We start from the raw sequence: 26,885 nt of genomic DNA on the forward strand, positions 1-26,885 counted from the left end.
CATATTACTAATGATTAATTTTTTTTTATATATTTACGGTAGGAAATGTACAAAATATCTTCATGGAACATGATTTTTACTTAATATCCTAATGATTTTTGGCATCCTGACGATAATTTTGACCCATGCAGTGTATTTTTGACTATTGCTACAAATTTACCCGTGCTACTTATGACTGCTTTTGTGGTCCAGGGTCACAAATAATTACAAAGAAATGGCGAGTAACATGTTTTGGAGTAAATGGGGACAGAATGTAATTTTTTTGTGAACGATTCTGGTAAATCAACTCTAAATGCATTTGTGTTGCATGCCTTTGACTCTAAAAAAAAAAATCATACCATCTTCCCATTTATACGTCTTATTTAGAAGGTCTCAAAAGAACATGAGCCCAAAATTCTGATCTTTAGAGCTGTTTTTGTTGTGGAAAAAGACAAAGTCGACTGGAGAGAGCCACAGACAATGTGTGTTTTGGCGTATCGGGCTGATTTATGGGAAATATGTGAGGCTGCTGCTTCAGCTGTGGGCACATTTGTCCCTGTGGACTTTTGAAAACGTAGCTCTTTTAATTTGTTTACATGCATCATATGCCAAATTATGAACTTATGATATTTCCACAACATCTCAAATGATATTTTGTTTAAAAACATTATATGATAGAAATGATGGGACTGACATATTAAACAGTTTTTGTGGTTAAGGTAAATTTAAAAGCTAGCATTTTGTATATTTATATAAAATATATATTATTTGTGTATCATCATAAATACACATACAATTTGCATAATTTGACAGAATTACAGCTTGATTCATTGGAAATTATGCCCACTGTGCGTAGTGATACTGCGTATAGATTTTATCTTGAGCACACTTTCACTTTTGTCTAACTTTTGGTAAATCTTGATTAGTTACTCTTTTATTAATTTTAATGAAAAAAATATAACTACAAACTGTTTGAAATATTTAACTATAAAAATTTAGAAAGTTATTTAGAAAAAACGTAGAATTTGTATTTAATAATAATAATAAATAAAAAAATAATGTGTATGTATGTATATGTGTATAAATATCTTCATGGAACATGATTTTTACTTAATATCCTAATGATTTTTGGCATCCTGACGATAATTTTGACCCATGCAGTGTATTTTTGACTATTGCTACAAATTTACCCGTGCTACTTATGACTGCTTTTGTGGTCCAGGGTCACAAATAATTACAAAGAAATGGCGAGTAACATGTTTTGGAGTAAATGGGGACAGAATGTAATTTTTTTGTGAACGATTCTGGTAAATCAACTCTAAATGCATTTGTGTTGCATGCCTTTGACTCTAAAAAAAAAAAAGCTCTAAAAACAACAGGTTAATCATGTATTCAAAATTCAAAATCAAATATTTTCTTGTAAAAAGTATTCAAGTAATCTTTCATTTTTGGTTACAACTTAGAAAAATGTGTGTAATTTGTATAAAGTTTCAAATATAGTTTAATATAGTTATAATTTGTATTTAATTATATATATATATATATATACACATATTTACATAACCTCCTGGGGCTTAAAAGTTTCTTTAGTTGAGGAATCACCTGGAATTGAAATCCCCAGTCTGTTTTTTGCTCCTAATTTCCAGGAAGATTTAAAGAATGTTGGAAACTTTATTCAAATCAAACAAGTATATACAAGTTACAAAAATACAGACATTACCGTTTCCGGGACCAAATGCAAACAATCAGATCCCAAAAGCAAACAACAAATGATGCTAATACACACCCACGGAATCCTATATAATAATAAATAATAAATCCTAATCTTTCATTTTTTCTGAATTTTTACAATATTGGTGTCCAGGAAAGCATGAGCCTGTATCATAAACTGTGAGTTAAGCTTATGTGTTATAAATATATAATGCTCATAAATGGCAGTTGAGATAGTATTTGAAGCAGTACCCGGAAACAATATTCGATTCATCATGACGTAAACCAATAACACAGTTTGGTTGTGAATCCATGTGTCCTTGTGGTTTCTTCATGTGTAAACCCTGTTGATTTGCATTGTTTTTTTTCCTTTTCTGCATTCAAAACATTGAGACTGGTGAGTTTAGGCGTGTAATATTAGGGACTGTCCCCTGCACGGAAGAGGAAAGTCCATCAAAAAAGGGCTGTTATTACACAAAGCTCAGCTATCAGTACTTAATGAAAATACATTTCGTCCCCTTGGAATTATAAGGTTCTATCTCCATTCCAAGTAGTTTTGAGATATTGAACTTCAAATTCTGTCTACACATTCGACTGTGTAGACAGAATCTTTTTTTCAAATAAAAAGTCCCAAAATGTACACAACATAAAAAAAATCTATTACATAATGTAAATAAATGGTCACAGAATAAGAATATGTGAATTACTAAATTGACAAAAATGTCAGATAGAACCTTATAATCCCCAGGGGACGATTTGCTTGTTTTTCAAGTTAGAGTCGGTATTGTATCTTGTTGGAAAGGTGTTTTGACTACTAGCTTGCCACAAGGTTTACAACTGGTGAGCTGGAAAAACTACCATCGTTGTTTTTGTTTTTTAGACACTGAAGATTTGCACGCTACTGTTTCATTTGTTTTTTTTGGCAAACTCAGCAATTTGTGTTATTGATTTAACTGTCATCGTAAAAGTTACATTGCAATATTTCCTATGACGTAAATGCCAGATTATTGTTTTTACTATAATTACTACGTGATTAGTTTGAAGGCGTTTCTTTTAGAGTTTGTAAAGCTTTTGCATGAGCAATTATTAAAGATATTGCATAACACACACCCTATGATTATTGGTCTGGAATGTTTTTTTTCTTATTAAAAACAATTAATTAGCCTAAAATTATTGTTCTTCCAGAAGACGTTTTGCCTGTTACCTAATGTTTTTACTCTTGTGTTCTTCAAAATGAACGCATTGTTTGATTAATTTACATATAATTTTTCCCCTGTCTTTTTTTAGTCTTATCAGATATACTTATATTAGGGGATATGTATCCTTTTTTTTTTTGTACAGCGAAAGTAAATGTAATCAGCAGTCAAATCAAAACACAAACAAAATGTTCTTTATATATTTATCTGATTTTGTTTTGTGCCGTGTTTATTCCTGGATACCCCTCTCCTGTTTCACTTTTACAATGTTATCAAATCCCTATCTGTGTAAAGTACTCAGTGGACAGCTATAACAGAGGCAAACGTCATGCAAATGCTACTGTTTGCCTTCGCTATAGGGCATACTTTCGTGACCGCAGTTTTGCGCATCCGGCATCGAGAGCACCAGCTATCCTCTCCATTACTGGGAGGTCACTGGACAGTTTTACTAAGGGGGTGTCTACCGTCTTCCATATAACAAGATGAGTTGCTCCTCCAGACTTTCACACTGGCAAATGGAACCGTTTCCAAGAGACAACCAGAAGACAATGAAAACTGGCCAGATGATCTTGAGGTTGGTAGACCATTTGTGTAGGACAAGGCTTTGTATCTTTGTTAAGAGTACAGTTACTGGCAGGTGGGTTTGGAAGCTCCTCTTGTAGGGTTTCAACAGCTGATTGGACTTTGCGTCACATGCTGATGGGCTCAAATCTTACAAGCACTTCTGCTTTTAACTGAAGACCCAAAAGAGTTCACCCGTCTTGTCTTAAATGAAACCTACCATCATCCAGTGTGCTCGGCTGCATTCTCACGGCGTGTCAAGAGCTGGTTTACAACAGGTGTTTGTAAAGTTAGAATGTGTCTAATTGTTATGTGCCTGTAGTTGGCAAGTGCAATGATTTAGGGGGTTAAAAAGCAAAAAAGAGCCTTTGGACTTCAAGTTCAAACTGGTGTTGTGTCACTACGAGTCTTCTGTTCTTTTAAAGATTGATAAAATAATGTCTTTGCGAGCACAGGCTTGTTCTTGGCACTCCTGACAGTTTTGTTTGTGCTTTTTGACAATTTTCATAAGCCCGACTTGTCACAAGGTGGAAGTTAACCACTTTAGGATCATCACTAGGAAAGGGAGAAAAAAACCCCCTTGTATCTGCATCAGGGGAGTGCGGGCCAGAATGTGGGGCCACACGACACGTTGCGACTTGTAAGGCAACTTAAGCTTTTGTCTCGTGCACCCCTGACCGTGGGAAGTATTTCATTTTAGAGGTGTTTTAGCTCAAAAGCAAAGAACCTGGAGGCTGATGTTATCTTGGACCACAAAAGTCTGTCAGAGCTCTTTGGAAATATGTCTTATGGCTCTACATCCGAACAACAGGTAAGAACAAACTAGAGGCGACTTCTCTAGTACGACCGACTGTCAGTTATCATCAATCATACTGTTGATTCTTCTGGCTTGTTTTGCATGTGCTGACATAAGAGCTTGCCATTATAGCTTGCTTGCCATTACTCATTCACATTTTGCTTGGAGCCAAGATTAAAGAGGATCAAGAACAATGCTGTCAGTACCGTCCTTTTGTGTGTGTGTGTGTGTTTTCCTTTTTAAATCTAATGAAATATTTGAGGAAGCCTGTTTTTGAATAAAAAAATCTTGTTTACAATAAGATAAAGTCACAATTCTGAGACATAAAGTTGCAATTGTGAGAAATTGTTACCTTTTTATTTACTTTGTTCCGTATTTCAAATGAGAGATTTGCACATTGTTACATTTAGACAAAAAGACCACTATGCTTCACAAAGTTACTGCTACATGCAAAATGTGCAGTAGGCATATCATGTCATTTTTTGTGAATTCTCGGCTTTGCTGGTTTAGGATTTATCCATCCAACTGTTGCTTTTTTTTTTACAATGTAACATTGTAACACTTGTGCATGATGAGCGTGGAGAAGCTTCGCTTTCGCATTAATCTTCACGAGTCCGTTTAGAGCTTGAGGCTGTGCCATTTTTTGACAGTCAAATCCCTCCAAGCAAATAGTTGGAATATCTCTAGAACTACAAGTGCACTGACAAATTCACACTTCCTGCACCTGGTTTGTGGATCAGCGCTCCTCAACTGGGGGAACAGGAATAATTTTAGCTCCGTCACAATAGGAACTTAATAGCGCAGACTCCTCGCAAGTGTTTATTTATAATGCACCAATGGTGGCAGGTTATTTGACAAGGATCTTTCTTGAGTGCACTCAGTTCCCAGGGAAAGGAGGGGGTCTTGTCCTGGGTATCTAAATCAGATTTGGGAAGACCGTATCAAATTTGCACTTCACACTGACTGATTCGTAGCGAAAGAGCGACCTGAATTGACTTCCAATGATTATCCAAAGTCTTAGTTTGTGGCACCGTCTCACAACCAAATTCCTGTATTTTTACAGACAAAACTTTGTTTGCTTCTAGGTCAGGCAAATACATGAACAGAAAACTACGCCCATTTACGCAAACCACCGTCCTGCTTGGGTACATGGGCATATCACTACTTCAAAAGAACAGATTGGTCTATTGAGTTCTTTTCTTCAAATAATTCAACCCAGTTTGAGCTTAGCGTTCAACCTTTCTCTTGTGCCTTAACATAAATGCACGGGCTGCTTTTGTGTTTTCCGAGTGGATGAAAAAATACAGGAGGAACTGGAATCGGCCCAGTGAGTGTTCGGCATTTTTTTCCTCTGCCACGGACCATCGGCACATTCCGTTTGTATTGTTACCCTGCTGTGTTTCCTGCAGCCTATTGCTTTTGTCCATGTCATGCCCATTGTTTAAACTTCCTTTGTTCTTTCTCTGTAACAATGGGCTATATATATATATACATATATACATACATACATACAGAGAACTAGAGAGTGAAACAGAAAGGGAGAGATGCATTTTTCCTCGTGTTTGTTTTCTTTGGGTTGTCTTGTGTTTCTTTTGTCATGCACAGCGAAGGAGGAGAGGTGTTTATAGACTTGAGAAGTCAGCGCCCCCTAATGCACGATCTCCTTTGGTATGACCCGGAATTTTATGAAGTGTTTATGTCTTGTAGGAGATGCACAGTATTATCGGAACATTATCGGAATCGGCCGATAAAAGCTTAAAATGTAAACCTGCATTGGCCCGATATGAAAACATAATGCCGATATGCCTTGCCGATAAGACGAATAACTCGCATGTGCTCAGGGTGTGCTAGCGATAAGATCACGTCAGCAGTGCAGTCGTTCTTGAAGCAAACTTTTGCCTGAAGAGTGATTAGATTCACTGTTTTGGATCATCGCATTTAATTTGAGAATAACTATTTATAGTTATTTTCAAAGCTTTCAGTGCTCTATAAAAATAAGTGTATTATTGTTTATTTAGTTCTAACACGTAAGTTTATGCTCAAAACTAACCAAAAATGTTAAATAATTTGTTTATAATCTCTGCACAGGAGAGACTTGGTGTTGTTTCCAAACTAAAGGAAATACATAGGCATCGGCTATCTGCCAAAATTAGTTGAAAAATATCAGCATTTTAGATATCTATATCTTGTTAATGTCTTGTTTTATAAATGAAAGCCATTGGATTTTTCCCCATGTTTTTTTTTATAAGATAAGATGAGCTCTATAAGATTTCTATAGTGAGTATTTAACTTCATGGTCCCTGTGTTCTTCAGGAGAGTTCTCCCAGTAAAGAATCAATACGATCATACATATCTGCCAGTCAAGATGGAGGCAGCAGAGCTCATGATAAGACTGACAGGAAGCCTAATGTCAGTGAGGGTAAGTGCGACGATTTCTTTACAAAAATAAGGTCTTCATGGAGTGCTAATTAACATATTCACACTTGGACCATGGCATTCATTGTGTTCCAATGTTTCAAGGCTGTTGTTTTAGAGTAAAATAGGTTTTTAAAAGTTTAATTTTGATGGAAACCCATGCAAGTGGTTTGCCCATGTGTTTCAGCAATTAGGATGCCATCGCTATTAATGCAGTCTACATCGAGATGATCCAAGTCCCTTATTTGTTTCAAGTTCTGTGAAGCTTTTCAGTGATTTCATTTGATGCATTTAACAGCCCTTGTGAAATCATTGGTATTTAAAGAATCCTTGAGTGTTTTCTCAAAAGGATTTCCTTTTGTTTTCACCCATTTCACCAATTCGAAATTGTTTAATTTTCTTTTGGTATAATTGGGGTTTTAAGTTCAAGGATTTTCAGTACAGTGTTTCTCTCATCTAGATGAAAAATGCATTTTCTTCTCTATTAACCTCTTTATTTAACTACATTAAGGACCTTCATTATATTAAGTACATTATATAAATGTATTTTATATATTGTTAAATATATTAAATTAATATATATATATATATAATAAATATATATATATTTTTAAAATGTAATGTATTTTTCTTTTACAGACATCTTTTGTCCAGCGGTTTTAAATTAAAACAATTTAAATAAATGAATAATTAAAAGTTACTTTTGCATTGTTTGTTGATTTTTTATTTTTATTTTTTTTTATCTTTTTAGTGATGCCCACTATTGAAAAGCTTCTGAATACAGACTGGAAAGAAAAGTTCTTCGGGAAGGGTCTTCAGGGCAGTGTCAACCTAAAAGGTGAATTTATGTGTTTATACTGCACATAGATGCACTTTGTCATGCAAATCATCAAATGGAGCAACCATATAGTATTGTTTCTGTGTGTGATTGGTGTTTCCATTATGATTCCATTGTGGTTCATCTCACATTTGTGTTTCACTGACATCTTCCGCCTGACCACCAGCATGTGCGTATGTGTTTACAGGAACCCCAGAGAGTCTGGCAGAGAAGGAGCTTCAGTTGTTGTTGATGATAAACCAGCTCTCTGGTCTGCGGGAGCAGCTGCTAGGAGCTCATTCTGAGCAGAGGAACATGGCCGCTCTGCTGCTGGAGAAACAGCAGCAACAGATGGAACTGGCAAGGCAGCAGCAAGAACAGGTGTGGAGACACAAGTGACAAGAAAAACATTTTTGCAAAAAAAGTTTAGGAGGAACTGTGCAAAAAAAAAAAAAGCAGTGTTATTTTAAATCGGGCTACGCATGAATTAGTTTGGTTTCTAAATGCTGATTCTCTGTTTAGATCGCCAAACAGCAGCAGCAGTTGATACAGCAGCAACATAAAATCAACTTACTGCAGCAGCAAATTCAGGTGAGGTTGAATGTCACGATTCAAAACCTTGCAGTTTATTTCACTGTATAAACTACTAGAGACTGGGCAGCATCTTAAGATCTATAAAGAATAGTTCATCTAAAATGACTAAATCAGCTTTGACAGTCTGTTTTATATCTCCTTTTTTGTTGTTAAGAAATCAATTAATTGATACAAGGTCATAACATGACAGTGATAAACTAAAACTTCCATTTTGGGTGAACTGTTCCTTTAAGACTATTTGGACCATGTGAAATACAATATAAGGTGACTTAAGGTGTTTTCTGTGACCTATGACCCAGCAGGTGAACATGCCTTATGTTATGATCCCTGCCTTTCATCCCAATGCCCAACCGTTGCCCGTCACCTCTGAGGCCCAAATGGGATTGCCTCGGCATCCCATTCCCTGCAAACCAGGTGAGCTTCACCAATCCCTCAATAGCTTCCTCAACTCACCTCCCATCGCCAAATGGAGTGAATTGTTCGCACATTCTGATATATGCATGAAAGACCTACCTATTGGCATATTGAGCAACTGTTAGCTTTTACAATAAGAGTCTGTTAGGGCACAGGATTCAGCCATCTGTTATCTTCAGATGGATCAAATAGCATCTGTCAAAAATCCCTAAATAATTGACTTTAAATAATATCCTGTCAGTTATTTGAAAAACTTGTTTGCTCTTGCGCTTTTCAGCACAAGCTTATCAGCTGTGGTTTGTATTTTTAGTTAATAAGTAGCCTGGTGCAAAGCTGAATTGAAAGAGTTAATACTTGCTATTCTAGAAATGTATTAACTGCAAAATAACTTTTTCCTTTTCTTAATGCATGTTCATCTGAAGGTCTGTTCTGTAATATAAGTAGTTATTGCATGATTTGATGGTTTTGCTCATGTCTTTGGTCCACTTAGAACGAACTTTAGAAAGAAAGACTAATTTAAATGACCGCCCGAGTGAATTCCTTGCTCAAACCCTGAAGAATGGCTCAGGGTTGGCCATTGATTTAGAGTGTATATTGATCATGTAAAATACAGAGCGGGTTCTTTGCATTGACGTCTGTAATGTATGGCACTGTGCCCTCACTCAGTTAAAAGACTCTTGTGAATGCACAACTTTGATGCCTGCATGCATGTACTCATTTAGCTTAGAAGATGGAGGCTAGAAGGAAAGAACAGGGAACAATAGAACAAGTGTATGAGCTAGTCGGCTAACAGCATGCTTGACACAATTGAGCCGCCTTTGTAAAGAAACCTGGAGCAGAGGACCAAGGACGCAAGTGAGTCTGAGCTCAAAGACTTTATTCAGCTTAATAAGATATGTTCTCTGGCGATAAACACTTTTAGAAGTTTTTACCTTAAAGTTAGACATGATTGACCTGAACCTAGCCTGATAGTTGCCCAGGTGCCATTGGGCTTGGGTTTGGTAGCAGATCTCTAGCATGTTCACTGACCATTTACGCATATTTGTAAATTAGGGTGACGTTAGCTAGAGGAGTGTCCAAAAGTTATGTCCAGCCTAGGAAAATGGAAATCTTCACCATTATTCAAACATTTTATTATTAGGGATTTTGTAAGCATATTGCAAAGTTGTGCTTGGATCAAAAACAAGGGAGAACCAACAAAATATTAATAACTGATTATATTCTTGTATTCTATTTCCTGTGAGCCTTTTGTTTTTCTATGTATTTTTTAATCTTGTAGGGTCATTAAAAGCAAATATTGAGAAATATCCAGTCTATGGACATAATTTTTGGCCACTACTGTACCGAAAAGCTTTGCCTTCATTGCTGATAGTCGCAATTTTTCTGCTGTCCACGATACATTCATTAACAGGCATAAAACAAACTCCACGGCCAGATATAAGACTCCAGTGTTGAATGACTTGCTCCCCATCAACATTTTAATTATATAATTGCTTCTTTTCCAATTCGCTTTTGAAATATAAACATTTAAATGGTGGCTGTCATAACTTATTTTTTTAAGACTGATTTATTCAAAAATACTGTACAATATGAGACATCACTAACAAGTTAAATAAAAAAAATACATATAAGGAATAGTGCATTTATTAAAATGTTCCTCTCTAGAGTTATTTTCTCCTGCTAATTAACAAGTTATGGTCACTGAATGTCTTTCATGAGGTAAATGTAACGTTACGTGACATTAAAGGGATAGTTCACGCAAAAATGAAAATTCTGTCATTAATTACTCACCCTCATGTCATTCCAAACCCGTAAGACCTCCGTTCATCTTCGGAACACAAATTAAGATATAATTCTATATAAATCTCTGACCCTCCCATAGACAGCAAGGGTACTACCACGATCAATGTCCAGAAACGTAGCAAGGAGATCTGTAAAATAATCCATGTAACATCAGGCGTTCAACCGTAATATTACGAAGCTATGAGAATACTTTTTGTGCGCAAAAAAAAAAAAAAAAGACTTTATTCAACAACTCCTCCGCGTCACCCTGTAGCACCATTTTGGAGAGTATCCGCTGAATGCAAACAGCCTATGTTGTTCTGTGTCAGCCGCACCACACGGATGTGTTTTCTACGTTGTTTGTGCTTTGATTTGAGCGAAAACAAGGTATCCGTGTGGTGCGACAGAATTTTCATTTTTGGGTGAACTAACCCTTTAAGCTGTTATATTGACATCTTTTTGTGGTTGAAACTGATTAAGCGATTACATGAGACATGGTACATTTCAGTAAGTTGTACTGTTTCTTTAAACATACTTTCTGATGTTGTTAATGTTTGTTTTTAGTGGAATATCCCTTGCCGTTGCTGCCCAATCCACACTCCACTCCAGTCAAAAGGTCCAGTGGTACAGTCTTTCGCCAGGTACAATTTCTTGCAGGTCACCTGCTCTGCAGGTCATCTCAGATGTTTCACTTTGTTGTATTCATTTGTTGATTTGTTAGTGAATCTCGCAATGACTTTGTGCTCCAGGATTCCAGTCAACCTCTCAACCTCACGGCTAAACCTAAGACCCCAAGTCCTCAGGCACTGGAAATGGCCCACTTGCAAGTAGGGTACCGAGCCAGAGATCTACCCCATAGTCCTACTCGATCTGCCCTCAGCCTGAGTAGGTGACACTACACCTCACTGCCAAATCTAGTCTCCAACATGCTTTGCTTGGAAGGTTGAAGCCATGCTATGTGCCTTAAGTCGATTTGACATGTCGAAAGATTGTTTTGTTACAACTGATCTTGCAACTGCCTCTCAACAGCAGAACTGTTCAGTAGATTTAGACTGTGACTGTAAATTTCTTTATTACAGTTCCACAACAAGTTCCATAACTTGGTTGTGTAGCCAGGTGTGTCAGAATATCTTTACCTGTTTATGAGTCTGACATATCCACTGTGGTTTTCCTGCTGTGCACTCATGACATTGTTTGAGAGGGAAGTCCTTGAGGTTCACATTCAAAGACCTCTCTGCACCCTATTAGAAAGGGCCCATCGTAGGGGTTTTCACTGCCAACATACTTATATCCCAAGTATTAATGGCAGTTGTCGGCAGTTCAGAAAAACCTGCTCCCCCTTTGAACCAGCCTCTGAGAATGTGTCAGCACCTCAGACATGACTGTTTGTCTTAAGCCTTTGGACTCAAGACTAGGGGCTCATCCGGGATGGGATCATATTCTTGAGATCGAGCCAAGTGCTTTATTTGTGCATCACAAGACGGAGAGTGATAAATGTATCTCTCTTTTGACCTTGTCTAAAGTTTCCTTTCTCTCTCACCCTTTCGCTCTTCAGGCTTCTTGGGAGAGGGTGATGTTGTGACACAAGCCATTCATGATGCCCAGCAGCTGTTGCGTGGAGGACAAGGCCCGATGGGCCGTGAGAGGGACAACAACACAAGGCTGGTGAGTCGACATCTTGGTGCACACAAACACGCTCTCACATACAGTGGGGAAAAAAAGTATTTAGTCAGCCACCAATTGTGCAAGTTCTCCCACTTAAAAAGATGAGAGAGGCCTGTAATTTTCATCATAGGTATACCTCAACTATGAGAGACAAAATGAGAAAAAAAATCCAGAAAATCACATTGTAGGATTTTAGACTAATTGAAGATCCCGTGCGGCGCAATTTTAGACCGCGCACACAGCGCGCAGGCACTCCGTAAGCAGCAATAGCAAAACGAAAAGAAGAAACTTTACCTCAGCACCATCTTAAGAAAAAGGTTTGTTTGACTTTCAAACAAGAACGGTTAAATTTAAATAGTTCAAACGGATACAACTGATGGCCCTGGTAAATCAGTTAAATTGTCTGAAATATTCAGCTACGGAGCTAATGATGTTGGGTGCAAAATTTGCTCCGAAGCTAAAATCCAAGGAGAGTTTTCCACCGGGAAAACATGGACAGAGTGGAAACTTGACTAACTAAAACGCCACTTAACACAAAAATGTCACACTGATGCTGTGAAAGTATCGTATAATCGAAAGCATGGAACTTCAATTAACCAGCTTCTCGAGGAGAAAAACGTATTGACCTTGCCAACAGGAACAAGTCAAACCCTGAACAAATCAAAATATTGATCGATAAAGTGCTTCTTGCAATCAAAATGAACGCGTTCATGCTGTCTGTTCAAGAAATTCATAATCATCTGGCAAAATATGTTAGCCTTCCCGACAGCTGGAGAAGTAAAAACTATGCATTTGAATTTGTGGAGTCAATTAATGCAGTTGTACAAGCTGAAACTTTGGAAAGTGTGAGAAATGCCCAAGTCCACACGCTGATAGTCGATGAAAGCACAGACATTACAGTGCATAAAATGCTGGTTCTTTACATTAAGTTTAGGGAACAAAATCAAGTCACTTACAAAACTGTGTTTGCCGGGATCATTCAGCTGGCAGGATGCAGCGCCCAGCATATTGTGGCACATCTGTCATGTTAGGTAAACATAATGGAGTCACTGCAATACTGAGACGGCAAATACTGCACCTTACAGAACAGCATTGTGTTGCTCATAGGGAAGGTTTGGGAATTGATGATGCTTGGAAAGGTGTGTCGTTGATGAAGGAAATGGAAACACTTCTCAGGACAGTATATTCACTATTTAGCAGGTCTTCTGTGAAGAAAAGCAAATTTGATGAGTTGGCAACCGTTTTAGAAGTGGATTCACTGTCTTTCAGACCTCTGAATGAGGTTCGCTGGCTGTTTCGTTACCAAGCTGTAAATTTGTTTTTGCGGAATTACAGTCTGTTAACAGAATACTGCACAAAAGAAGCTGACAACGACGACCCGTTGCGTAATACTGTCTCAAAAAAACTGACCGATCCGAAGTACAGAGTTGCAATTACTGTGCTTGGAGATGTGTTGGAAGAACTCGCTCAGCTCTGTAACTCCTTGCAGCGAAGCAATCTTACCATCATTGATGCTCATTGCTTTGCCAGAGCTAAAATAGAAAAATTTCGTTCTCAGTATCTTGGACGGCATGTTTATTGGCACAACCGAGTGAACAAGCTGTTGGAAACATGTGACAGTGCCATAAATACAGCGGACATTATCCTGTTTGTCCATAAAGTCTGTGAGCATCTTGATGCTTGATTTCCTGAAGGTGAGCTCAAAGAATGGTCTGCTTTTAGCTTGGAGACACTGGATTCAACACTTGATTTTGATCATGGTATAGATTATGTAACCAGACTGACAGAGAAGTTCCATGCTTTTCTGAAACAAACAGACGAGGCTGCCACCGAGCGCATCTGTAATCAGTACAAGGATTTCAAGTTAACTGTCAAAGAAAAACTAAAAATGTCAGCGCTGCAGACATTTGCTGAAATGGTAACCTGGACTTTAAAAAGTGAGGAGTTTACTCCGCTTGTACAGCTGATTGACATTTGCGGGACATTCTAAGTGTCTAGTGCAGACTGTGAATGCGGTTTCAGTCTGATGAATCGTATCGAGATAAATTCACGTAACCGAGTTCAGACCACCCACTTGGATCAGCTGATGAGAATCTGGTCTGCACAAGCAGAGGGCCCTATAAATTTGGACAAGCTCTACAACCACTGGAAAGGGGACAAGGACAGACTGGAGAGGTTTTAAGGTAGGCTACAATATTAATAAATACATAAATAGTAACAGTTTATTCAGTTACTATGTGCAATGTGTTTGACTTGGACAATATTTTTACTCTTTACTTGAATAACAATTTTAATAATCCTTAAATATTATAATGTATAAAATATTAATTAGTTGACTAAAGCTTTACATTTTTTTTAAAGGGTAGATTACTATTTTGGTGTATTAGTACACACCAGAAGAAATAAGCACAAACAGGGGAGTGCATACCTAAACAATGTCTATAATTGCTGAAATAAAACAGGCAGATTTTTATTTTTTTATTTTATTGTGGTGCTTCTGTGTTTTTTAGATGCTGTTTTGTGAGAGGCCTTCCAGAGACCTGCAGGGCCAGTCAAGAAAGGACTGATGATGAAGCACTATGGTGTTGTTGTGTATATGGTTTTATTAAAATGTGGTTTAATAAAATGTGTTTGGTTAAAAATATTGTACTGTCATAGTTACTGTTAAACAGTTGATAGAAGGGACTAAGTCATCAATCAAACTATAGCATAGTTAACATGCCCTTTTTGAGTAGACTCTATCGTCACCAATGATTTTTGCTCAAGTTGCTCAGTTTTAAAGGTTGTACTCAGAGAAATACTTGCTCAGTGCGGAAAAAAATTAGAGGGAACATTGTTCCTCGGCGGCACCTTGGGCCCGCCGTTTGTCACCATTGGTCATGCTTCAAGGCCGAAGCATCAGGGCAACTATCCATTAATGCGCCCCTCTTTCAGAACACCCACTGTGTTACAAGAGAAGAGGGGTGGTTAGGGTCAGCGATGGATATTGGTTTACAGAGGTTCATGATATCGGTTAAACAAGGGGTACATTCCCCTTTCAGCCAAGAACAGCTGCTTTTAGAGTCCCACCCACCTCACTTGTTTGAGTACGTGGCAATTGCGGAACAGACTCGAGTCTCCGTAGACACCTGTTGCGACACTTTGTTGCTGCTTTTGAGTTCAGTTTAACCGCAGGGAGATATGACCGTGATTTCGCCTTTGTTGTCAACAGGGTTTTGAAGCATTCCACTTAAACCTGTTTTAACAGCTTGACATTTATAGAACTGGTAGACCGGCGACAATGCCGATGCATTTGAAAGGGAGAGGAATATAGATCATTAATGTTTGAATTTCAAAATTATATTTGACAACCACAAATGTCTCTAGGGCTCTTTATGTTTCTAAGCATAGGTGTGGCTGAGATGCTTTTGTAATGTTGACCAGCTTCTGTAGCATCAGTGCTAACGTAATAAACCAATTGCTGTGCCAGCTGGATGCAGTGATTACTGATGAATGTTTTTATATATGTCTTACATAAGCTGGATTTGCATCTGTCTGTCTGTTGATTGATTATAAGGAGGCGTCTCGAGAGCGGATGGATGATGGACAGTCCCTGCGGATGAATGAGGACCACCACAGCAGTGACACTGAGGGTATGTATGGGTCACAATGGTCAACTATAATTTTTTGCGGGGTTTTTTCTTTTGGCTTTACATTAATTAGCATGCTGTGCTTTAGCTGTTAGTCAGTTCATATGGGAAAGTCTTTAAATTAGTTTTTACGTTGTTTCTTGAGTGATGATGTGTCAACTTAAAGATCGCTTGCATTGTGTTCTATTCTGTTGCAAACCACTTTGATCTCATGCAAACACCCCCTAAGAAACCTGTCTGATCACCTCATCCCAATCTAATTATATATGGCTACCAGTTAAGACAGATTAGTTCATTATGAGATCTGTAGTTTTGCATGTCACTAGTATGTGTGCAAATTTTTCAATCAAGAAATTTCAGTTGATCACTTGAATTTTAGCTTTGCGTGCTTTTCTGATCAAATAAAGAATTGCCTTACGAATGCATATGAATTTAGGACTGTTCCTAATACAATAAAAAAACGATTTGGCATGCAGCAAACACAAATGCCACCTGCCTGTGTAATTGCATTTGGCTGCAGGGCGTGTAGTCAAACAAAAGGAAGTTATGTGTGTCTAGGCTGATTGTTTTGTTTTTAATCTTGTTGTTCCCAACAGGGCAGATGGCAGTCTCTGGTGTGGGTAGCTTTGGTGAATCCCGGACTCCCTCCTCTGGCCACATCAAACGTCCCATGAACGCCTTCATGGTGTGGGCCAAAGACGAAAGACGGCGTATCCTGCAGGCGTTCCCTGACATGCACAACTCCAGTATCAGCAAGATCCTCGGTAAGAGAGATTGGAGCTGCTGCTTTAAAAAACATTCGCTTTGGCAAGACATTTTCATTTTACGTCTAGTGAAAGTTTATTGATAGTTAGTAAATTTAAGATAGTTGGTAACACTTTAGATTAGGTAACAATATCCACTATTAACTGGCTTATTATTAATTAGCGTGCATATTATTAGCATATTGGCCTGTTTATTAGTGCTTATAAAGCACATATTAATGCATGACCATATTCTACATCCCATAACTACTACAACTACCTTACTTACTATCAATAAGCAGCAAATTAGGAGTTTATTGAGAGGGAAACCTCTTAGTTAATAGTAAATATGTGTTCCCTAATCTAAAGTGTTACCAGTTTAGAACTAGTCGTAATAATAATAATATTTTAAAATTAATTTTACATGAAAATAAATGATTGATACAAGTTTGACAAGTGACTCTAATTTGCAAATTGTAATTGTTGTACTTAGTCTTTCACTCTGCCCAACGATTAATAGGATTATAAGCACATTATGTTAGCTTTGTCCATCAAAGTGCTTTTTTTGGGGTTTTTTTTTTTTAAATGTTGCTGTCAATTTTTTCACACTTTTCATCAACGAAATGAATGCTCTAGTGACTATAATGTCTCTAATCATTCCTCTTTGTGAATTCCGAAGCACATGTTCTGAAAACATTGTCCTCATTGTTGTATTATTATTTCATCTCTTCTACCCCTTTATCTTTTTCTTGAGATCAGTTGTTTATTGTTGGGATGGGCTGAGGGGTTATGGGAACGGCTAATCCTACAGTCACAAGTGTTGGTGTTACTCTGTAAAACATGTCTATATTTTCAAACATGTAACTTACTGTTGCCCCTGGAATGGAGAGGAGGACAGAAGGTCTTAAAGGGGATGAAAAAGGGGTCACACCAGGGCACAAACAGCCACCTGGCTCCAGGAAAACAACACCCAAAACTTCAGCCCCCTCATCCCTTGCTGCACCCCTGCTTTCCTCTGTTCTTTCCTTTCACAAGACAATCACATTCCATTCCATTGTGGTGACACTGACACCCTCCTGATTCAAGATTTTTTTTCTTCCCGGAACATGGCCCGCAGCTCCTTCTAGTACACGCCTACATTTCTGTCAGTTTGCTACCTTTTTAGCCCGCGGCACACTTTAAGAGAAGGCGGCATTGCACGCATACAGTCAGTAAATCGCAACATGTAGAGAATTAGGTCAATGAATTCTACAGTTCACTGATTTTGTTTTTTTGCACTACTTTGTACTTTTACTCTGATTTCTCTCTCAATTCCCGGTTGTTGTGGAATTTAAACTCACCAACTGTAAAAGAAAAAAAAACCCATTGAAAAACCTGCTCCAAACGCACTGTGGCCAAAAGTATGTGGAAACTTCCACATAAGCTGGTTCAGTAGCTTCTCATTTTTTACTGAAATTGAGTGTATCTTTATTTGCCAGTATTATCTAGTTAAAAACATTCCCATATGAGTGGATTCTGTTAGGACAAGCTCCCATGATTTTGACATTAAATGTTCAAGCACATGGGTGTATTGTTTAAAGGGATAGTTCACCCAAAAATGAAAATTTTATGTTTATCTGCTTACCCCCAGGGCATCCAAGATGTAGGTGACTTTGTTTCTTCAGTAGAACACAAACGAAGATTTTTAACTCAAACCGTTGCAGTCTGTCAGTCTTATAATGGAAGTGAATGGAAATCACGGCTTTGAGAGTAAAAAAAAAAACATACACAAACAAAACCAAATTAAACCCTGCGGCTCGTGATGATACATTGATGTGTAAAGACACGAAACGATTGGTCTGTGCAAGAAACTGAACAGTATTTATGTAGTTTTTTACCTCTGATGCACTGCAATGTCTGAACTGTCCTGAGCGCGTTCTCAACAGCTGGCGCGTGATACGTCATCGTCTTGCTTTACGGCAGATCGCAGACTTATAAGTGCATTACCGCAACCTATCTCTCAAATGGACCATTGACACTCCTAATTGAGATTGTAGATAGAGTGTCAATACGTGTCACGCGCCGGCTGAAGAAGACGCGAACGCACTCAGGACAGTTCAGACATTGCAGTGCATCAGAGGTAAAAAACTATATAAATACTGTTCAGTTTCTTGCACAGACCGATCGTTTTGTGTCTTTACACATCAATGGATAGTTACAAGTCGCAGGGTTTAATTTGGTTTTGTTTGTGTATGTTTTTTTGACTCTCAAAGCCGTGATTCCCATTCACTTCTATTATAAGACTGACAGACTGCAACGGTTCGTTTGTGTTCTACTGAAGAAACAAAGTCACCTACATCTTGGATGTCCTGGGGGTAAGCAGATAAACATCAAATTTTCATTTTTGGGTGAACCATCCCTTTAAGTGTCCACATACTTTTGGTGCCCACATGTAGTTTTCCTTTGGTTATATAACGCCGTACCTTACTGTTTGCCACCCCTTCAGGTTCCCGATGGAAGTCCATGTCCAATCAGGAGAAGCAGCCGTACTACGAAGAGCAGGCCAGATTGAGTCGGCAGCACCTGGAACGTTACCCAGACTACAAATACAAACCCCGGCCGAAGCGGACCTGTATCGTAGAGGGCAGACGACTGCGGGTCGGAGAGTACAAGGCCATGATGAAGAGTCGGCGACAGGAGCAACGAGTAACTTACCCTCCAAGGTGATGCCTGCAGACACTCAACAAGTTTTCTTTTTTCAGTGGTGCATTTGGTTGGAGAATGCAGTCATCAGTCTTATAAAATAGCTGATGTTTGGTTTGACGTTTATTCCCACAGCCAATCAGAGCAGCAGCTACCGTACCCTACCAGTGAAGGACAGTACCAGACCACGCCGGTGTCAATGGCCCCATTGGCCTTGCACCCTGCCCTCCTGGAGCACTACCTTCCTCGGGGTCTGGAGCCCATGAAAGGCCAAGGGAGTGAGATGCGGGATGTCACGCGGCCCAGACAGCCCTACAGCGAAGGGGAGGAGAGTGATGCGGGTGAACGCAGTGAGGGAGAGCTGGTTGTCCTCACTGACTGAGATAGGAGGAGGAAAGGATTGGAGGACAGAAAGGGTAGAAAACGCGAAAGTGAGGGAGTGAGATGGAGAAAATAACTGAGATTTTGCAGTCTCTACCTACAACATGATGGTGTCCAATAAATGGTATAGGTCAGTGTTTTCCAGTCCAGTTGTGAGGATGTCCTTGCAAACTTGTTTCAAACCTAGATTGGTCACATGGTTCTATAGGGTTGGTTAGGAAGGCAGCAGACATGATAAATGAAGCATAGATCTTCATTTTTCCAGTGATGTAGGCTAGACAGGATAGGTCTTACATACTGACCACAGCTTGGAAAAAGCAAGACTTTTTCAATCTACAATATTCATTGTGAGACTGCACATCTTGAGAGTTTTGAAGGCACTGTGAAGCTGGTGTGCAAGAATTGTTTTACAAATCAAATGTCACTGCACATATTATGAAGTAAATGTTCTACAAATCTGCAAAGTGCATAAGAAATTGCACAAGAATCGACTTTTCTAGAAGGGGTACAGATACGTATATTCACTTTTGGTGTATCTGAGTTCTAAATTTGACATCATGTCAAAAGATTGGCAATAATAGGAAGGAACAGTTCATCCAAAAATGAAAAGGAGATTAGGGTGAGTAAACAATGAAAAAAAAATTTTTTTTGATGAACTTTTTCTTTAAATAGTCAATGCACTGAGAGCTCTGCATCATTTTGCCATAGAAAAAAAAGCTAATACCTCTGTGTTATAATGCTTCTTGATGTCACCAGGGTTTTCCTGCAAAAGTTCCTGTTAAGACTGTGCCAAGGTACTTTCCAGAGCTCAAGGGCTGAGCAAAAAGAAAACAAGTTAACATGGAAAAAGGAAGGAACATTCCTGAGCTCCTTGTCCAGTTTATTATATCAGATAGTGACTATTAGAGGCTGTTCTGTTACAGAGATTTAAGCAGCTTGCCCCTTTAAAGATTTGCTAAAGGCAGAGAAGACTGCAGTCTTTCTTCGGGTTGGTTGCGTCCTCTGCTGTTTGAATCTGGGTACTGCACTTAAAATATTCCCCCAGATTAAATTAATGTTTTTGATTTAGTGCAAAATATGATTCAGAACAATTTTTTTTTTCAGAGTAGAATTTTGCACTTGATGTACATATGCAAATCATTTCTACTATCCATTTTATGAAAGGAGATGTGAATAATGCCCTTCCCTCAAATTACACCCATTTTTAAAAGTTTGGATTACTTTTTTTTTTTTTTAAGTGTGTGTGTAGAGTGAGCTTGTGCTGAAGAAAATAACGGAGTTATCATTCCAGCAGTTCTTATGACCGGGTCCATATTATTGGGCTGCTAGTCAATTTACAGTTGAGCTGAAATGTAAACATTTTGTTAAAAATGATAAACTTTTATATTTTAAAGAGGCGATTTTAGAAGATACTTGCCAGTTGACTGTTGTGATAAACCTAACATGTTAAAGGAAATGATGACATATAGCTGGATACAGAAATACACTGTTTGTATTTTATCTGTAAAATGAACCCCAGGGAGGAAAAATATGATTCGCAATCTAGACAACTGTTGCAAAACCAGCTGTTGTAAAATATAGAGATAGACTTTATTTTGTTTATAAAAGCGTATAATTTAAAGGTGTACATGTTTTTTTCTCCCCCCCCGTATGTTGCATTTTTCCAAGCAAGTTTTGTGGTTTGTTTTTGAAGCATAAATAAAAATGTTATGTTTAGGCTACTTCTGTGGTTCAGATTCATTTTTATATTTTTGGAGCAATCGGTGAATAACTGGATTCTGATTAGTGAAGCGCTAATTATTAATCCAAGTCATAAACATTATCCGGCTATTTGACATCTGCAAGATGTATTTTTTACAATGTTTGCTCATCTGCAATACGTCTATAGGACGATTCCTATCAGATGTCAAATAGACGTTTAAAAAAAAAAAAGATGATTTATGATTTAGAGTGTATGTAAACCTGACATCTTAAAGACGTCTATCAGATGTTTGTACACAGAAGATGCTTTCCAGATGAAGAGATCTTTAACAGACATAAAAACATGACATTGTATTTTGCATTTAAATGCTTATGTAACGATACGACACTGGCACAACTAGGAAGTCATTCATACAAGCTGAATCTCTGAAGCGAGACGTGCAAAAAAAAAAAAAAACTAGCTCCAGCACATTAGCACTGAGGATGTTGTCCTGCATGTGTGTGCCTGCATTGTGCTTGTTTGATTCAGGATATCCTCAATAGTGCTCTTCCTGTGCCTACCAGGACAAAATGCAGGTCACCGTCCACAGGAGACAGGCAAAAGTTCAATGAGGAAACTTAAGTGTTGGACCGGGTGTTATACAGAAGACACGTTGGGTTACCCGAGACCACGCTGATCCACGCGAAATGGGCATTTATGCATATTACAGATTTATTAATATATCAAAGGAAATCTGCGCACAATTAGATCCAACTTTGACATTTTAATGGAAAATGTGAATAATTATTAAATTATTCTCCGCACAGTTGAATAGAAGCCAAAACATTGTACAGTATTTTTCACAATATTTCACAGTATTTACAGACTCCTTATCAGCGCGTTATAGTAACCGTGCTGGTCTTCAGCGCAAACACACTTTTTTGTGTTGGTTCATGCCAACCTAACAACCCAATACACTCCCAGTTCAGTTAAATATACAAAAAAGTAGAAATATTAAAGATATAAGGATAAATGAAACACTATCTGTACATTTCTTCAGTACATTCACAAAAGAACTGATCTCAAATAAAGCGCACACCGTGAAGCCGACTTGTTTGGTATGTTTTCAACATGGCAGCAAACGAAACAAGAATCCCCACACAGATGCTTCCTGTAAACATCCCTTTTAAGAGCAGAGGTTTAAAAAGGGATATTCACAAGGTCATTTCAAATAATAGAGATAATAGCGGGAATGGTGCTTGTAAACATTTCCCCCTTCACATTAGAAATGTCCTTCATATCATAAAAGTAACTAATATTTTACAAACAGAAGTGGTTTTCATCTGGTGGACACAAACATATGCACATCTACACACAGCTTGCAATTGCACTCCTGTTATATGAACAAGTTGTTCCAATTTATAACATTCTTCATGCATGTATGAAATATGCAACCTACTGTATATAAATATTTTTCACTTTTTCAGTCATCAGTCATCATGGACCACTAAGTGACAAAGATATGTATAAAAAAAAAAAACATACCTTGACCTTGAAAGTTGAATCTTACGGAAACTGCCAAGAGCATATGCAGGCCATATTTCACCACAAAATAAAAAAAAAGAAATATGTATGTGAATATGAAGTTTGTAGGACCTTTTTTTTTTTATGACAATCCCAGCAGCTTACTGTAATTCTAATACATTTAGCCTTTTCATTACTGTAATGCACATTAAACTGTATATCACATTTGTGAAATAGATTTACATTTTTTTTTAATTTATGCGGATTTTAATTTATGTTCACACAGTATTTTTTTAACATTGCAAAAATGGGAATGTTTTTGCATTTTCTGCATTTTGCAAAACATTATTTCTTACTTTTACTTTTAATTGTAGGGTGAAATTTCACAACATACCTTGACCTTGAAAGTTGAACCTTACGGAAACTGCCAAGAGCATATGCAGGCCATATTTCACCACAAAATAAAAAAAAAGAAATATGTATGTGAATATGAAGTTTGTAGGACCTTTTTTTTTTATGACAATCCCAGCAGCTTACTGTAATTCTAATACATTTAGCCTTTTCATTACTGTAATGCACATTAAACTGTATATCACATTTGTGAAATAGATTTACATTTTTTTTTAATTTATGCGGATTTTAATTTATGTTCACACAGTATTTTTTTAACATTGCAAAAATGGGAATGTTTTTGCATTTTCTGCATTTTGCAAAACATTATTTCTTACTTTTACTTTTAATTGTAGGGTGAAATTTCACATGGAAATTTTTTCTTAAGATTCACCTAAAAATTGCAATTTCAGTGTTGAATTTCAGATCCAAGCAGTGAGAAGTGGACACAACCAGAACAAAGTATATTAGCACAGAACTATCAGGCAGTTCCAACTCATTAGAGAAACACTGGCTACAAATTATTCATGATTTTGTTGAAGGGCCTCTCGCTTTCAGTTGCTGCCTGTGGCTTAGAGCGTTTCATTATTAACCTGCTCCTGACACAGAGTCGGAGATTTCACAGTGACCCCACTGCTCAAACTCAACGGCTAGCTTCAGATTCGAGACATTCTGAAAATGACTGCTGTACTGATTGTTTAGGGACTGATCTGGTCGGTCAGGAAAATGACATTTGGGTTCAAGAAGCTACCAGACAGACAGTTATTCCAGTTATACAGATACAGTACTGACTCACAATGGAGGAATCACATATTCAGGTCATATCTCATCACAAAAGTGATGCGGAAATTAAGAAATTGCATTTGCATTAAAAGAAAATAGAATCTGTTTTTCAGACAGTCTGACATTTCCATTAGTTAATTTTTTCCCTCCCCATTTTCTTTTAATGCCTCCACATTTTTTATGTTTTATTGATTTTTTATTGTCATACTTCTCAATAATTTCCACTGGATTCTCAATACCATGTAATACAGTACTTTGAATTTTCGGGTGAAGGCATAATATACACAAAAAGAAATAAAATGTGAAATGTGAAATGATTCGTCTTGTAGGCGAGAGAATTTTAGATGAACAGCACTGAAACTAGATGAAATTCTAAATGTTTTGAAAAACACTCAAAACCACATGCAATCAGACAGTCCAGGTATTAAGGACTTTCTCCAGTGAAATGGCAATTACATCCTTAAATCCACAATTAATTTCTGACCTTAAATAATGTTGTCCTTTTCGATCCAGGACATTGAGTCCTCACAGATGGTGACCCGAATCAAACTACACAACACTGAAACTACATAAATATTGCCCCGTTTCCAGTTTTGGAAAACCATTAGATTGATGTTTAAGGAGGGGGTTTACATTAGGAATGAGCTTAGTGATCATTGAGCAGATAATGACTTTCAAATCTCAGTTTGAGCTCTGCCAGGTGATGCAAACGCATTTAGGACAGAGAGCGAGAGAAGGAGGGGGAAGTGGGAGGCAGGTGGTAATATTCCACAGCCTGTGATGAGTGGAAAATTCAACGGAACTCCTCACAGCCATAAAAGCTAAATAGATGGAAATGTGGCTGAGGGGTCTCGTGGCCCTGACTTCTTGGGAATGTATAGAGTGAGGTCAGATAGACTTCAATGGTTACTTGGTTACTTGCCTTTTAGCTGACGGAGTTCATCCAAAGTGACTAATTGCAGGGTTTAACTAATTTGCTCAAGTGCGTAATAGTGCAGGATTTTGACCTTGGCAACTATCTAGTTCCTGAGTCACCCCTGCTTGGCTCTAAACCGGAAACTTTTGTATTAACAACCCAGATTTTTACCCATTACCCCAATTTCTTCTCATCTTTACGGCACAGTGAGATAAATCTGAAAGCATTAGCACATTTTTGGTCTTTTGTCCAGCATTTGTCATCGCAAAAGAGACAACAGTGGGCCTCAACCATTTGACAAAAGCATTATGAATCTACAGGCTGAGGTGTTTCGTGTTAGTCAACGCCCCCAGTATCAATGTATCTTTGCTAAACATCACTACAGGCCTCCTTAACAGCAAATCTGCATACGTTTGTTATGGCTCTCACACCGCCAAACCCATAACAAGAAGCCCCAAAGCAAAGTCGGCTCCAAGAGCGGAAGGACTACTTTGGTGCAAAACAAGTGCCCAATAATAATTAATAAATAAATTGTAATTAAAACATATAAACACTCATTTCATGGGAACTAGAAGTTCAGTCCCAAAGAGAAACATGGTGTTTGAAAAAGGAATCAAGAATTTGTGGAACTAAGCCTTGGCAGACAAGTTGTCAACCAATCATAAGCGGTCCCAGTGCTCACCCCTGCTGTATCCCCATACCCTGCCCCGACTGAAAAGGCCTCTGATTCCATGGTCAAACGGTCAACAATGAGGTCAGCAGATACCAGCACTGTCCTCTCAATCTTGACGTCTCATTTGGGGATCTCCAGGGCCATTACATCAGGTTTGGTCTTGAAGTACTGATTGAAACGCAGCACAGCATACCTAGGAAAAGGGTCCGAATCAGAAATTAAAATCAAAATTAAAAATGGGATGGAATTAGAAGCATTGTCAGAATTTTTTTTTTAATTTATATTAATATTATCCCCAATAAATTTTTTTTTTTTACCTTTAGAAGTAGATTTTTTATAATCAAATAAAAACATGTCACCCATTTATGTCAAATACTTTTTAAATATAGTTTTGACCAATTATTGCTGTTATCCATAAAATTATCACATATTTTAATGTATTTATAGATCATGTTTGTATTATGTTTTATCTATTATGTTTTTAGCACAACACTGCAAGTATAATACAAATAAATGTATTATTAAATACAAAAATAACTGCAAATAATTGTCAAAATAGCACAATAAATGCTGATTAAAATAAAATATATTTAAAAAATACAATTTTAAATAATTTGATGGCCCCTCTGTTGGATTATATATTATATTGAATTCCAAAAATACATCAAATATTAAATAAGATTTAAAAAGGCATAACGGTGTTTTGTTTATTTTGGTGGCATTTTGACTTAAGACCTGGTTAATTGTTGACTCTGAAAGACCCAAAAGATTAAATAAATGTACATAATTGTTTTAACCTTTCTCTATATGCGACAAGGCTGATTTTTTAAACAGGCTGTAGGATCCCTCCTGATCTCATATGCGCAGGCAGTGATTTGTTGTTAAAAGGTGCAGCCTGAGAGGAACCACGACCTGTTGCTTGGAAACTGGCAATGTAGGAAGTTTACAGAATATATTACTTGAGCCAGTTAAATAAAAGTGAGCCACGATTCCTACAAAAATATCCTCAGCCTACGGATGACATAACTCACCCCCTCCAAAAAAACCAACTGAAGAGTAACTTGAGTAAAGTTTCATTGTGCTACAGATACACAACACTGAGGATTTTGAGTGCGGTTTAGGTAGATTGCCAAAGTCACAGAGGGTAGCAGGCCGCAACTTATTGCAGTCAAATCTACTTTTCACCTCTTGAAACAAACACCATTGACTGGTTTCTATGGGCAATAGAAATAACAGTCCACACTCATTCATTTTACAGTATGTGGGAGAGCTTCATACAAGACCTTCACCTCCAACTGAGACTTTCATTCAAAGATTCACATCTTATGTATTTTTAAAGTGCAAAGACAATAGACATGGTATTGGGACTGTTTTAGCCATGAACTCAAGAGATCTCAGCTTCATTTCAGGTCTCGTGTGATTCTGTCTGGTGAATAGTTGGGTATTAACTTTGGTTTGAAGTGGTTTCTGCTCAAGAATTACTTTGGCCAAATTATATTTTGACTTACATGAAAGAATAAAAATTTGTAATATTATTTAATAATAATCATATAT

General features: G+C 37.6%; 2 protein-coding genes across 2 annotated transcripts in view; one reads left to right on the plus strand and one right to left on the minus strand.

Moving 5' to 3' along the window:
* Positions 1-4,227: 4,227 nt before the first annotated feature.
* LOC107582435 (transcription factor SOX-13-like) lies at positions 4,228-21,076 on the plus strand. Its single transcript, XM_016268281.1, has 14 exons — positions 4,228-4,257; positions 5,848-5,910; positions 6,556-6,661; positions 7,409-7,495; positions 7,683-7,855; positions 7,997-8,065; positions 8,368-8,482; positions 10,829-10,905; positions 11,014-11,149; positions 11,820-11,929; positions 15,486-15,561; positions 16,155-16,322; positions 18,787-19,003; positions 19,119-21,076. Exons 1-14 carry the CDS (start codon positions 4,228-4,230, stop codon positions 19,363-19,365), a joined length of 1,674 nt encoding a protein of 557 aa, XP_016123767.1. The 3' UTR covers positions 19,366-21,076.
* Positions 21,077-23,284: 2,208 nt separating this feature from the next.
* The window catches only part of etnk2 (ethanolamine kinase 2), a 33,975-nt gene continuing 30,374 nt past the window's right edge, over positions 23,285-26,885 (minus strand). The window contains exon 8 of the mRNA XM_016268214.1: positions 23,285-25,524. Coding sequence (XP_016123700.1) covers positions 25,452-25,524 — 73 coding nt within the window. The 3' untranslated portion in view covers positions 23,285-25,451. The remainder of the gene's footprint in view (positions 25,525-26,885) is intronic.

The sequence above is a fragment of the Sinocyclocheilus grahami genome, unplaced genomic scaffold (assembly GCF_001515645.1).
Source record: "Sinocyclocheilus grahami isolate Dianchi unplaced genomic scaffold, SAMN03320097.WGS_v1.1 scaffold44.1, whole genome shotgun sequence".
Lineage (NCBI taxonomy): Eukaryota > Metazoa > Chordata > Actinopteri > Cypriniformes > Cyprinidae > Sinocyclocheilus > Sinocyclocheilus grahami.

Bases quoted from the DNA above. Each gene is read 5' to 3' on its own strand.
- LOC107582435 (XM_016268281.1), top strand. From the start codon at position 4,228: ATGTCTTATGGCTCTACATCCGAACAACAG. The intron at 5,911-6,555 runs GTATGACCCGGA...TGTGTTCTTCAG, and splicing joins CTAATGCACGATCTCCTTTG to GAGAGTTCTCCCAGTAAAGA. The intron at 8,483-10,828 runs GTGAGCTTCACC...GTTTGTTTTTAG, and splicing joins TCCCATTCCCTGCAAACCAG to TGGAATATCCCTTGCCGTTG.